The 15258-nt window shown below is 43.9% G+C and overlaps 1 protein-coding gene across 3 annotated transcripts in view; it reads left to right on the plus strand.

Moving 5' to 3' along the window:
- The window catches only part of C2cd3 (C2 domain containing 3 centriole elongation regulator), a 135827-nt gene that overhangs the window by 117077 nt on the left and 3492 nt on the right, over positions 1–15258 (plus strand). For all 3 annotated transcript variants that reach the window (XM_076846648.2, XM_076846650.2, XM_076846649.2), the window contains one exon: positions 2621–2732. In XM_076846648.2, coding sequence (XP_076702763.2) covers positions 2621–2732 — 112 coding nt within the window. The remainder of the gene's footprint in view (positions 1–2620; positions 2733–15258) is intronic.

The following is a 15258-nucleotide window of genomic DNA, read 5'->3' on the forward strand; positions in this document are numbered from 1 at the left end:
AAAGCCTGACCAGTGGCAGCAGTTTACTGTGTCTGAAACCCAGAGGTAAGTGAGAGGTGAGGCAGAGCCTGGATCTTAGACCAGGCTGAGGTGCTTGAACTCTATCCTGGAAGCAAAACACACCAGTTTCCTCATCTGTAAAATGGAGACAAATAATAGTACTTACAGGGTTTTGCAAAAATTAATTTGCCTGGTACATAGTGTCTGGTAACTGTTAATTGTTAAGCAAGAGTCTGATATGGTCAGATTCACATATTGGAAAAGTCACTCAATGCCTCATAGATCAGGGAGAACAGCCAGGAAATCTGGGATAACAAGACATGGAAAGACTCTGACCTAAAGCATAGAGTGCTTTATGAAGAAGAGAAAGGGGATAGATTTAAGAGGGCAGGGAATGAGGAGGAAAACATGAAGTATGACTCAGAGATTTCTGTCATAAGAAGCAAGGTTTATGTTGTCATTTACTGGAAAGAGAATACCACATAAAGAGACCTACTTAGAGGAAGACATAGATTTCCATTTTGGACATGTGCATGTGAGATATTCAGGAAGAGATGTAGCCCTGAAGTTCAGACAGGATCAGGTATAAAGGGGGGCCTCTCCAGAAACTGATGAGGGTAACAGCATGAAAAAGGAGGGCCATGCACAGAGACAGAGTCCCCATGGGTCACCAGTGTATAAAGACAAAGGTACAGCTAAACAGGAGCTGAGCAGAGCTGGGAGCCAGGGCAGGTAAGGTAAAAGCTTCAGGTTGCAGCCCTCACTCTGAAGAGGGGCCTGGTACACATTCACTGGCTTGAGCAAGGGGACCTTGCAGTGGTGGAAACAGACCAGGCTTCCATGGGTAAGGGAACTAGCGGGGAGGACAGCCAGAACAGGCATCTTTTCCCCATAAGCTGGGAAGACGAGAATGTTGAGTCCTTGCTGTATCAAGCACCACTCTAAGCACTTGACCTATGTAAACTCATTTAATCCTCCACAGACTGTGGACACTATTGTCATATCTATCTTTAAAATGAAGAAATTGAGGCACAAAAAGTGAACTCACCTGAAGTTGTCCACCGTAAGTGACAAAGCTGAGTAGTAACTAGGAGGGAACCCGAGATTGGGGGCAAGAGGGCAGGGTTGGTTCCTAAGTGGAAAACTTGCATATTTTTATAAACTGAGGAGAAAGAACTTAAAAGTTGGAGGATTTACCTGTTGGTGCAGGACCCTAAGCAGGCAATGGGTAATAGGATGAGGAGTGCTTCTGTGTTCAGACCTAGCCCTGACCCTCCCACAACACTGCTCCTTCCTCACAGCGTGGGCTGTCTAGCTACTGGAGCCCCTTCAGTCAGCAGCAACGAATAGGCTCTGCCTCATCTGCGCTTCCAGAGAAGGCTTGGGTCAAAGTGTTCTTTCCCTTCAGGACCTCCAGTCCACCCCACCTCTCTACAGAAAAATCGAGAACTTGAACCAAAGCTGTACTTGGATACATTTCATTCATTCAGCTAGGCACTGCACTATATGACAGGAATATGGCTATGAAAAAGATAGATCCATCTCTGCCCTCTTGGATTTCAGAGTCTAACATCAAAGATCAACAATAGAAAGTCTGGTAAACAAATTGGAATCAGAACCATACTTAGCTTATTAGACAGAAACAAGAAATTGGAACATCACCGTCTCCTCAACTATCCTATAAGTTGAACCAGTGCTTTGATTCAGCGGATATTTGAAGAAGAAATATTTGTGTCTCAACACAGCACCTTAAGAGGGTACAGACAGAAGTACAGGCTATGGAACCTTCCTACTAGGGTTCACTTCCAAATTGGATGGACCATTGTGGACAGCCTTGTTTCTGAATGTGAGCAGAGAACATCGAGGCAGATAGGCCCTCTTTCAACACCAAATACCTCCGTCCTGCCCAAGTCCATGGCCCTGGAACCACCTTCCATCCCTTCCCCTATCCAACAGGTCAGCTTTCTTTTTTCCCATATTTTTTTATGGCGAGATTTGTTTTTACATATTTGTGCATGCACATAACTAATTTGGCCACTATCATTCCCCAGTATTTCCTCTTTCCCTCCCCTGGCCCCTTTCCTCTACTGAGCTCCCTTCATGAGATTGTCCCCCACACACATACACACACATACTTCTTTTCCTTTTTCCTCTCTAGTTACCACATATGAGAGAAAACTGGTAAAAGGTCAACTTTAAACCAGTGGGCCAGCAGCAATTGTCATTCTTCATTTGCCACGTACCAGCTTCATGTGGCACTAAGAAGATACTAAGGTTCCTAAAGGAAATAACTCGCTCCTTGAGAAACATGAGGAATAGTGAGGGAAACAAATTGAGAGTTATCTCATATGTAAGTAATTGAGCATTCTTATGTTGCTAACTGTGTTTTGGCTGTTGCGAAGGGCTAAGATTGAGAGGGCTTCTTAGAGGAGGCTGCATTTGAACTGATCCATAAAGAAATGTAGACCATGATTTTTAGGAGTGGGTAGAGTCTTCCATGAGGGGGAACAACTTGAGCCAAGGATTCAGGGCAGGAGTAAGTTGGGGAATTGGTATGGTCGAGGTCAGTGGAGATGCTGGTGTGGTAAGGTTTATTTTTGTTCCTTAACTACCATTACAGCCCAGAGCCTATTGTGGTGCCCAACTTCTTTTTGCCTCCCCAGCAGTTGGAGGCCTCCCTGCGGTTGCTCTCACACTCTGCAGCTTTGCCACCACCAGTCACAACAAACGAGGTAAGAGAACAGCCACTTATTTCCCTCTCTGGTAGAGTCATCCTCTCTTCCCTAAAAATGCACAGTATGTGGAGCTGCCTGGAGTCATCTTCCTGGAAAGGCTGCAACATGGTCACTCCTCATGCTTGCATTGAGCCTGTTCTGAGGGCCCAGTAGTGGGCTAGGAGCTCAGGAAATATGAGGAAGAGCAGATGTATAAGAGCAGGGCATTGTCAGCTGAGACTGACAGGTGGAAGGAAAAAATCAGCACAGAAGCATAAAAGCAAGAGTCAGCTAAGAAATGCATACTGATTTCTATGGGAGCTCCAGCTAAGAAAAGGTAGATAATAGGAGGACACAGTAAACAAAAAATGCATCCTCAGGGGACCAGAGTGAGGTCCCCTGAGGAAAGGAGGAAAGTAATATCAATGATATACTCATTTGCTGTTTGCAAAACACCCCAAAAACTACCATCATGTAACTGAGGTAGGTGATTAGAACTCTAGTACAAATCCCAGCTCTCTGCTTTTCTGCCTTGGCAAAGCACCTGACTTTTGTGGCAAAAAAATAATAATAACTTCTTTATTGAGTATCCTCAGGCATTATCCTAGGTGGTGAGTTTATAACAGTAAATATATGATAGACAAACTCTCTGTCTTCATGGAGTACACATCATAAAAATAAAATATTTATAGAATGTTATGCATACTAGATGCCACTTTAAGAATAGGATCTATCTAAGGAGGCTCTGGGTAAGGTGAAGGATGACCATCACGGTGGTGCACTCACTCCACGTACTAGGCACTGTTCCAAGCACCTCATATTGTTTTTAATTCAGCAGCCTGATAAGAAGCATATTGTTATTGACCCTATAACTAAAGCAAAGGGAGGTTAAGTAACTTTTCTGGTCACCCAGATAGTAAGTAGTGGAGCCAAAATTGAAACACAAGCAATCTAGTTTCATAATCTGTGTTCCTGACTACTACACAGAACTTGGAGAAGACATTCCAGGCAGAGAAAACAGTAAACGCAAAAGTCCTGAGGCTGAAAAGAGCTTGACATGATCAAAGCTAGTGACATTGAAATAATGACATCAAAGGGACCAGATGTGTAAGCCCAGGAAAGGAGTTGAGGCCTTATTCTAAACGCAGAGTGTTAAGTACAGGAGAATATCTGACTTAAACTGAATGAAGAATCCATTTTCTTTCCCATCTGATCGCACCCTACTTTTGAAGTAGGATGGTAGTGACAGTAGAAAAAGGAGCCATGAAGTAATATTGTGTGTGTGTGTGTGTGTGTGTGTACATGTAAAATTTCAGAGATTAATGCAAGCTAGTATTAAAAATAAATTAGCTTGGTGGGCTGGGGTTGTGGCTCAGTGGTAGAGTGCTTGCCTAGCATGTGTGGGGCACTGGGTTTGAGTCTCAACACCACATATAAATAAATAAAGGTCCATCAATAACTAGTTAAAAAAAAAAGAAATCCTGATTAAAAAAATAATAATAAAAAATAAATAAATTAGCTTGGGGCTGGGGTTGTGGCTCAGTAGCAGAGTACTCACCTAGCACGTGTGAAGCGCTGGGTTTGATCCTCAGCACCACATAAAAATAAATAAATAAAATAAAGGTATTGTGTCCAACTACAATTTAAAAAATATTTTTTTTAAAAAATCTCATTTAAAAAAATAAATAAATAAAAAACAAAAGCTTGGCCAGGCACAGTGGTGCATGCCTATAATCCCAGCAGCACAGAAGGCTGAGGCAGGAGGATCACGAGGCCATAAGCAACTCAATGAGACCCTGTCTCTAAATAAAAATTTGTTTTAAAAGGCTGTGGATGTGGCTGAGTGGTTAAGTGTCCCTAGGTTCAATCCTTGGTCCCAAATACATACATACATACATACATACATAAGCAGGCTTATTCATTGTGATAGTGACCTCTGATAGTGACCTTACAGATTTTGTAGAAGTGGGCATTATTCTAAGCTCTCTGCATGTTCAAACTCATTTAAGTCTCGTAACAACCCAATGAGATAAGACTATTTCTTATTTAGAAGATGAGGAAACTGAGACTCAGAGCTTCCTATAACCTGCCAGGCATTATTATTTCTACTTTATGTTTTATAAAGAAACTAAGATGAACAAACGCTAAGTTACCTGCCCGGGTCACCTTGGGGACCTCAATTTTTCACTCCAGACTCTGCTCTTTTACACCACTTGAAAATCATGACATTTGATGTATTTTTTTTTTAGCCAAAAATTCCTCCTTTTAAATAAATCTCAAAATAAATAGTTAAAATTCAGATATGTTATATGTTTTCCCAGAAGCCACAACAGATAAAAGATGGGATCACTCAGAAGTGTCCTGAGCCATTATGATTCAGAAGAGAAGCCATTTACAATCTGATACTTTTACTACTTTCCTTCCCCCTCTGTCCTCCAACCTTCCCAACATCATTGTTTGTTTGGCACATAGACCACTCTAGTTCCCACATACATTTCAGTTTTTGTCAATATTGTAAATCCTTTCCTAGGGGAATAGAGATGCCAGTCCCTGCCCAGAAAGCTCTGCACTTTTGTGATCTTTATTCCTACCTTGGTTTATGGTCACCAGCTCATCATCTTCCTTTCTAAGTCTCTAAAACAACATCAAAGTAATCATGAGTAGCTAATAGGATGATGACAGGAATTAAGTAGACACATTTAATTCCCTGTCTCTCTTACCCTTCTAGCCAAGTGGGTGAAGTGGCAATAAGGCATGTGCCACAGGAATGGAGGTCTGTGTTCCAGTAGAGCAATCATCTCTCACCTGCCAAGCAGAACTGCTATACCTGCCTTTGTGTTTGTGCCTTTATGATGTGCCTACTCCCAGGGGACGTACGATCTTAGTCTTTGGGTTGGGGATTGAACCCAAGGGCACTCTTCCACCAAGCTACATTCCCAGCACTTTGTTGTTGTTTTTTTTTTTTTTTGAGACAAGGTCTCACAGCCTTCAAAGTCACTGGGATTACAGACATATGCCACCATACCTATGATAGTCTTTTTAACATAAGACATAAGATGTGAGAGAGAGATGAAATGTTTCCCTTCAAATAAATGGCAAGCCAAGTTTTGAGAAGATAAGCCTCATGTACTATGTGCTCCTTTCTTTTTTTTCCCCCTGTGGTGCTGGGGATTGAACCCAGGGCCATGCACTTCTTAATCCATTTTTTTTTTTTCCTTGCCCCGAGTAAAACTCCACTGCTTGCTGCTCTCAGAGCCACTTCTCTTTCTGAGACCTTATTCTAGGTCCTGGTTAGGATAACCAGTATCACCACAGTTTTCCCAGAACTGTCCCAACTTCAAACTGAAAGACCCCTCACCCACGCAAACCCCAGGAGGCTGATCATGCTTGCTGGTGATGGGTCTCTCTCACTACATGCATTTGTTACAACAGATTTTCTGAGAGTCATATGCTCGTGGCTGGCTGACAGGTGTTGCCAAATAATCTAGGAGTCAAACTGAGTGTATGCTGAAGACACTAGTTTGAAAGTTGTCAGAATCCAAATGGGAATTTCTGGGTCAAACCCTAATAATAGTAACAATAGTAGAGCTGGGAGGTGTAAAGGAGGGCATCTTTTATAAGCGCTGTCATAAAAGATTATATTGGAACCACTACCTTGCATAAAGCCTCTGCAAAGACATCTGTCCAACAACTGTTTATTCAACTATGGTGCCAGTGAGCCTTGTTATTGATCCTTGAACACCCTTGGTATTAATCCTTTTGGCCAAGGATTGTTTTTTCAAAATAACATATGTGGTCCTCATCTTGCCTTTTAGTTTCCCTCTCCCTCATCCCCTGGGTTCTGTGGCACACCTGCTCTGCACTGCAGTGCTCTTGCATATTCCCAGATAAATATCATAGTTCTTTGGTGCTCTCACTGTTGTTTAATTTGATGCTAGCAAGTAGAGACCAGAAAGTAAGAGAAAAAAATTTTTAAGAGAGAGAATTTTTTTTAATATTTATCTTTCAGTTTTCGGTGGACACAACATCTTTATTTATTTTTATGTGGTGCTGAGGATCAAACCCAGCGCCCCGTGCATGCCAGGCGAGCACGTTACCGCTTGAGCCACATCCACAGCCCCAGAGAAAATATTTTTAAGAATTAAATTTTTTAAGTACCAAAAATAGTGACCATGGGATAAGTCAGAACTTTGATTGACTTCCTTATCCTTATGATTTATTTTAGATTTAATTCTGAATTATTATATTTGTGCAGGGACACTGTAATCTGAGTTTGGAGTCTCTGAAAGTCTTAAAAATGGCCTTACTTGGAAGAATTTAAGACAAAAAATAGTCTTTTATATTTACCCACATATTTGCTATTTCTAGTATTCTTCATTCAATCTTTGCATCCTGATTTATATCTGGGACCCTTTCCCTTTAGCTTGAAAAGCTTCTGTTAGAATTTCACATGGTTACCTACTAGTAATTGATTCTCTCAGCTTCCATTGTCTGGAATATCTTTATTTGCCTTCATTTTTTAAAGATATTTTCCCACATTGAATATAGATTTTAATTTGGATTCTGTGGTGTCTTTTAACATTTTAGAACTGTCATTCATTCCACTTATGTCATTTATTATCAATTTCTCTGGTTTTTCCCCAAAAGATCTAGGGAAGACCTAATCCTACACTCCACCTTCAAATGACGCACCTGAGCCCAGGAACCTCCCAGACAGTCTCCACTGCAAGAATTTGTGAAACAGTTTTCTCCCTCGTCTTTCCCACCACAGTGTAGGGATCTGTAAGGGATCTGTGTGACATCAGCCAGGTTTTCCCTACATTTCTGAGTCTGCTGCTTCATCTGTCAGTTGTGGGGATCAGGCCTCACCAGGTGGTGCTGTAGAATAGCAAGTGGTGCTCAGGTAGGGTACTGAGGCCAGCCTTAACCCTCCCATCTCCTCACTGCCTCATCCCCCTGCTGTCTCCTCTTCAGGAAGGAAAGGAAGAGATGGATGGCTGGTTAGACCTGCTACACAGCCCTCCAGCTGCCCAGGGTCACTCTCATGAGTCACTTGATTTTGCTGCTTTTACTTTCTTATCCCTTTTGCAGTGAAGTGATTCTTTCCCAAGACACTTCTTGGTTTTATTTAAAGTTATTTCTGATTCTGTTGGCTTAGCTACTTATAGGCAAACTAGTCTTATCAGCTCGCTAAAGGGAAGGAGCAAGGAGAAGACGAGAACTGTGCTAATGTACTTTACTTTACATGTTGTGTTCCTCAGACTATGTCTTCTGCTCTTACAGATTTTCTTCTCTTTTGGGAACATCTCAGCCACTCTGATTACTTCAGTTATTATTTAAAGTTCAAATCCTTATCTTTGGTCTGGGCTTCTTTCCCATGCTGCAGACACAAATAGATCCAACTGCATCCTAAATGTCTTGTGTCTGTTGTTATTGTTGTTGTTGTTTGGGGGTTTTTTTTATATTTGTTTAGTTTTTAGGTGGACACAGTATCTTTATTTCACATTTATGTGGTGCTGAAAATCAAACCCAGTGCCTCACGCAGGCTAGGCGAGCGCGCTACCACTTGAGCTACATCCCCAGCCTCAGTTTGGGGGTTTTTTTTTTTGGCACTAGGGATTGAACCCTGGAGCACAATTAACCACAAGTTACCTACTGGTAATTGATTCTCACATCCACAGCACCCCCCATTTTTAAAAAATATTTTAGAGACAGGATCTTGCTGAGTTGCTTGGGGCCTCCCTAAGTTGCTAAGACTGGCTTTGAACTCACGATCCTCCTGCCTCAGCCTTCCAAGCCTTCCAAGGGATTACAGGCATACACTACCACACCTGGCATGTCCTGTCTCTGATGTGGTACAAACAGTTCATCATGTCCAAAACTTGAATTTCATATCTTCCTTTGCATACTCCATTACCACCGGCTTCCTCATCACAGAAAATTCAGCCATGATCCATGCAGTTACTCCTCAGGAAGCATAGTTATCATCTTTCATTCCCCCTTTAATATCTCATGATCCTCAGCCAATTCATTACCAAGGCCTGTTAATTCTGTCCCTAAGAATCAATCCACTCACTTCTCAGCATTCCCCACCCAGCCCCAACCATCTCCTCTGTGACTATTTCTAACTAGACCTACACTTTTCTATCACTAGCCAAGTGAATTCCCACTCTTCACATATTTTACCACTGGGAAAGAAAGGAGGGTGACACTTGCTAAGATTTTCCAAAAAAAAAAATTTTTTTTAACTCCATATTTCTAACCCAATTACCAAATCTCATACCTAATTTTTTTGACTTCTTAGAAGTGCATGGAGACTGTCTCCACTGTATTCTTTTTCTTTACTTGTTTTTGAGGCATCATTCCTTGGTTCTCCTTCTCCCCAGCTGGCTGCTCCTGCTCAGCCTCCTTTGATGGGCCCCCCATTTCCTCTATTTATTAATATAGGGGAATCCACAATGTTGGGTTTTAACTTAGTTTTTTTTATTTATTATTCTTTTTAGTTATATGTAACAGTAGAATGTATTTTGACTTATTATACATACATGGAATATAATTTCCCATTTTTGTGGCTGTGCATGATGTAGAGTTACTGATTGTATATTCATATATGAACATAGAAAAGTTATGTCAGCTCATTTCACTGTCTTTCCTATTCCCATCCCTCTCCCTTCCCTTCATTCCCCTTTGTCTAATCCAAAGTACTTCTATTCTCCTGCTCTCATCCCAGCCCCTTGTCCCCTTAGTATGTATCTGCATATCAGAGAGAACATTCAGCCTTTGGTTCTGGGGGGATTCGCTTATTTCATTTCACATGGCAGTCTCTAGTCCATCCATTTACTGACAGATGCCATAATTTCATTTTTCTTTATGGCTGAGTAATATTCCATTGTGTATATAAGCATATTTTCTTTATCCATTCATCTTTGAAGGGCACCTAGATTGGTTCCATAGCTTAGCTATTGTGAATTGAGCTGCTATAAACATTGATGTAGCCCAGTATGTTATCTTCAGACTTAATTATTTACTGGATAGGTAACCCATCCAGTCTGAAGGCTCTCATTCCCCTCCGTTTTGCTGAAGACTCCCAATGCCAGAATGCCAGACTCTAGGTTTATATGCCCACCTGCCTACTCATCATCTCCTCTTGGGGATGTTGTTATTGTTTGGATCTGAACTATCCTTCAATAATTCGTGTTAAAGGTTTGATCGCCCACCTATGGCACTGTTGGAAGGTGGTGGAATCTTTAGAAAGTGGGTCTAGTGGAAGGTTATTGGGGCATGTCCTTGAAGGGGTCATAGGGACCCCTGCCCCTTAGTCTTTGTCTTGCTTCCTGGCTGCCATGAGATGAGCAGCTTGGTTCCACCATTATGCTGTTCCACCATAATGTACTACCTCACCACAGGCCCAAAAGCAAAAGGCCAAGTGACCATGGACCAAAAACTCTGCAACCATGATCGAAAATGAATTTTTTCTCCATTTAAGCTGTTTATCTCAGATACTTTGCCACAGCAATAGAAAGCTGACTAACATATCTAATAAATGTCTCAAGTTCAACATGTCTAAAGTTGAACTTCAGATTTTATGTCCAAGTCTCTTCCTACCTCAGTTTTACCTTTCTCAGTTAATGGGCACTCTATCCTTCAGGTTTAGTTATTAAGGTCAAAACTCTTGAAATCCTTCCTTTTAGCTCTGTTTTCAAATAACCAGGAAATTCTGGCAGCTCTGCCTTTAAGATATATCCAAACCTAACCATTTCTCACCATTACCAGCATTACCACCGTGGTCCAAACCATAATCACTTGCTTGTGCTTCTGCCCTGCCCCAGTCAACCTATCTCCATTCAGCATCTTGTGAGCTTTTTAAGAGATTGAATAAATCATGTGACTTCTCTACACTCCAATAACTTCCCCTCAGTGAAGCCCAGAACTAAGCTTGAGGTCAGGCAGGTCAGAGAGTAGGAAGCTAGTTTAGACTTTCAACCTGGACTATACCTTACCTTACTCCTAGCTAAGTATGAGTGAAAACAGAAGAGAACTATGGCTCCTCCTCTCAGGAGCCCACAGTTCCCAGGGAAGCCAGCTTTCTAAGCACCATCAACTCCTACCAAATCCTGGCATGTTAAAGAGCTAGAGCAGCCGGGTGCAGTGGTGCACGTCCATAATCCCAGCCGCTCAGGAGACTAACGCAGGAGGATCGCGAGTTCAAAGCCAGCCTCAGCAAAAGTGAGGTGCTAAGCAACTCAGTGAGACCCTGTCTCTAAATACAAAATAGGGCTGGGGAGGTGGCTCAGTGGTCGAGTACCCCGAGTTCAATTCCCACGACCCTCATCCAAAAAAAGAGCTAGAGCAGGTGCTATGGACTCTGCCTTCAATGAGCTCCAAGTTCTTTGAGAGGCACTGATCCCCAAGCCATTCATGAACTTTCTCAAATAGCATTTGCCCATATTAGCACTTTAACAAAGCAAAGGGAAATTAGTTTAGGGAAAGGAAGACGGAGCTAGATGGGGTGGTGTGGGTAGAATTCAGCAAAGATGAAGAAAAGGCTTTACAGGCTGTGGACTGGAGAGAAGAAACCTTAGATACTCAACAGAATTTTGGAGCTGAGAGGTACTAACAACATGTGCTGGAGGAGGTGGAGACAGAGGGCCCTGCAATGAAACTGGCAGGATAGGGTAGGAATCAGAAGCAACCTGTCATGTGAGCCTTGGCCTCCCGCCCTGTCTGCATGATTATTCCTTCCCACCAGACGAGCCCTGGCTTGTTCTGTACCTTGCTGTGTTGAGCCCTGACTCTGCCCTGGTTTCACCAGGCACAAGGGCCAAACACTATCATTCATGAGGAGTGAGTGTAGGAGGCAAGAGATAAGGCCAGGCCTGAGTGTACCCTGAAGGCCTTGAGTTACCCACCCCCTCCCACTCTGGCATTGTCACCTCCACTCAGCTAGACCACAATGTTCAGACATCTCCAGGTGCTCTAGCCAGGGGGCGAGCTGAGAGTCAGTAAATGGGTTTCTGCCCTAGTTCTGCTGCTGGCTGTCTGAGGTCTTGGGCAATGAGCCTATCTGATCTGGGGGGAGGGGTGGACATCAAAGAGTTGATTTGAGGGCTGGGGTTGTGGCTCAGCTATATCGCACTTGCCTGGCAAGTGTGAGGCACTGGGTTCGATTCTCAGCACCACATATAAATAAATAAAATAAAGGCCTATCAACAACTAAAACAATATTTTTTTTTAAAAAAAGTTGATTTGAGGCCCTCTTTCCTACTAGGTGGTCTCATATAATGGTTAGGAGTGCCCAAGTTTAAAACCTAGCCTTGCCACTTATAAGCCACAAACCTGGGGAGGTTACCTAACTCCTGTACTTCTTTTTCTGAAAATTATGCATAATTGAACTCGCCTTCTAGGATTGGCTAGGGATTAACTAAGAAAAGCAATGTATTTAGAAACTTCTTGGCACATAACACAGTAAGTACCATCTGAGTGTTAGGCTCTTATTTTTATTAATATTATTATCCAGACATCTTCCCTGTTCTTCTGTTACATTCTAGTGTGTTTGGAGGGGGAGGTGAGTAATGGTAGGAGAGAAGTAATAAGAAATAGGGATATGATCCAAAGCTCAGAGGCAGATGTGGGTTCTAGAAATGGAGGCCCTACAAGTCAGCCCCAGAAGTATGGAGAGCAGTTTCTTGGTCTATAGCACTTGACTGTGCTCAGTGCCAACCCTGAAGTAGAAGCCCCAGATAACACACAGCCCACCCAGGGGGGTAGAGCCCTGTCCTCAGCAGTCTCTGCCCGTCTGTTTATGAGTCTTTAGACTTTGGGGCTACTTCTTTTCTCCCCAGAGCCCAAAGAATTTTACTATCCCTTAGTTTCTCTTCTGTAAACCCAGAGACAGCTGAAAAATGCATGGTCCTGGTAGGGAAAAATAGCTCTCCATAAAGTCACTAGGTCACACTGGTAGGGATTGGGTGTGAGGGGACTTCCTGAGCCCCGGGTCCTCTCTTCAGCCTGCAGTTTAGGGAAGTGGAGGAAGCATGTAGGAGGTCCTGATCTGTTGCCTCATTTCTTTGAGCCACTAAGTCCCTAGCCCTCTACAGAGACCCAGAGAAGACCTAAAGGTCAAAGAGTTTCTGATAAAGGCCATACAAAGCATTTAAAGAGAGATGAACAGCCTGGCCAAGTGTGTACAAAAGTCAGGGGAAGCAGCCAGAACTGGCCACAGACTGCAAGTTGGCAGATACCTGCCAGGAAGGGGCCCATGGGCTTGCAGGCAGGTGCTCAGCTCAAGTTGCCCCCAGAGTCTGAGAGGAGCCAGGAGCTCTTCTAGGAGTGTAACTTTAACCCTTTCTCTCCAGAATCTGGGCTTTTGTACCCTCTTCCTGACAGGGCATAGGTTCAAAAGACTGAGGAGTCTTCCCTACTCAGGCCTTTTGTGTAGCCTGAGGTCCCAGTGCAGGGGTCACCCTAAGCTGTGTGAAGTGGCCATTGCTCATGGGACTGTCAGGGAAGGCTTCTCAGAGCAAGGACAGGAGGCATGAGGTATTGATGAAGCACAGAGGAAGCATTCAGGTAGTGAGAGTCCCATTAGCTCTTAACACAGGACTGGAAAGAAAGCCCAGAGCAAACCAGCCATGTTGTAGCTGGGCCTGGAGGGTCAGATTGGATCTATCTGCCTCTCAGGGTGGGCCTCTAGTCAAGATGTCTTGGCCCCACCTCCCCCACTGCTCCTAGTTGTGGCTGCTAAGTTTGCTGCTGACTTTTAGCACTAAGGAAGTCACTGCCTTAGGAGAGCACTCTGGGAGCCACCCGAGGGGAAGGCAGCCTGCCAATGGGGTGAAAGTTGAATCAGGCAGGCGGCTGTATAGAGCCCTTGCCCAGTCTCTGAGGCAGCAATCCACTGGCAGGCCTGCCGAGCCAACCAGAACCAGGCAGCTGCTTATTTTCAGTTTTCAGTTCTTTGGAAAGATTTGTTTACAGCCCCTGAGTCAGTGTTTGTGTCACTTAAGGGAGGTGCTCTGGGAAACAACAAACTTCAACCCTAATCCCAAGCCAGAGGCTCGCTGCAGAGGAGAAACAGGGAAGGCAGTGGAGTTGGGAGACACCTCCCCTTCCCCTGCTGCCTTGGGGGAGTGCTATGCCCTAGTAACCCTACTCAGGACCTTTTGGACCTAGCTCCTGCCTGAGATGAGAAATCAAGACTTTGTTTTGCTCTGGTGTCTGCAGCTGGTGTCAGCTCTAGCTCCAGTGTATCCCCTGTTTTTTGCAAACTGTTGCACCTGGACTGATCCTTGGTTAAATCTAAATTTTACTTAAGCTCAGACCTGTCTGTCTGGGTGGGGAGACCAGACAGAGGTTCTTAGCTCCATTTAGCAATGAAGACACTGAGATCCAGAAACAGAAGGTGTCTTGGTCTAAAGCAACTTGGACTGGGTCACAGAGCAATATTCCTTCCACTCCTTCCCACTGTCTCCCCTTCTGATAAAGGCCCCAGGATGTCTTGAAGCAGGGGTCAATGGGGACACCTGCACCCACCACATCCTGGGAGCATGTGGCCTATTCACAGGGATCCGCCTAGGGATGCAGTGAGGGAAACCAGAACACAGTGGCTGGGATCTGAGCATATTTCAGACCCAAGAGGAGAGCTTTTAGAGCAAGGGCTACATCGACAGGATCTAGAAAAAGAGGGAGCTGTGAGCCAGAATAAGTGTGCTTGGTAGCTCACCTCCTACATTATCTGCTCATTCTGCTCCCCACTTTCAGAGGAGGAATCCAGACCTAGAGAGAAAATAATTTTCCTCTTGGAGAAGAATTGATAGAGCCAGGATTAGAACTAACTCACCAGCCAGTGTTAGCCTCTTGGTTTGGCAAGCCCTGGGAAACCTCACATTTGCCTTCCATCACCACACCTTATTTCTTTTTTTTTTTTTTTTTAACATTTATTTTTTTTAGGTATAGATGGACACAACACAATGCCTTTATTTGTATATGGTGCTGAGGATCGAATCCAGGTCCCGCCTGTGCTAGGCCAATGCTCTATTGCTGAGCCACAGTCCCAGCCCACCACACCTTATTTCTTCTGCATGCTTTCTTTTCTCCCCAGCAGAGCTCCACTTTTGGCATTGAGGGCTCCTTTAAGAACCTGTTGCTGGGAAAGCCTATCATGTTCATGACTGGGTGTCCAAGTGCCCAGAGAGAGCAGATCCCTGAAAGAGAGAGATTTAATGAACGAGCTGGTATATTTCATAGGACACTCTGAGAGCTCTAGACATCTTGACTAGAGGCCCACTCAGACCATGGTGAAGCCACTTTTGGCCTCCAACCTGGGAGAGTGGTCTCTCTCTCTCTCTCTCTCTCTCTCTCTCTCTCACACACACACACACACACACATACACACACACACACACACACACACATGCAGGCACACGCATACCTATCAGGTCTCCTGAGAAACCTCTTGCAAGTTACTCTTTCAAAATGCCTTTCAGAGGGGTTGTGTCTGTGGCTCAGCAATAGCGCACTTGCCTGGCAGTGTGAGGCACTGGGT

The sequence above is a fragment of the Callospermophilus lateralis genome, chromosome 2 (genome assembly GCF_048772815.1).
Source record: "Callospermophilus lateralis isolate mCalLat2 chromosome 2, mCalLat2.hap1, whole genome shotgun sequence".
Taxonomy (NCBI): Eukaryota; Metazoa; Chordata; class Mammalia; order Rodentia; family Sciuridae; genus Callospermophilus; species Callospermophilus lateralis.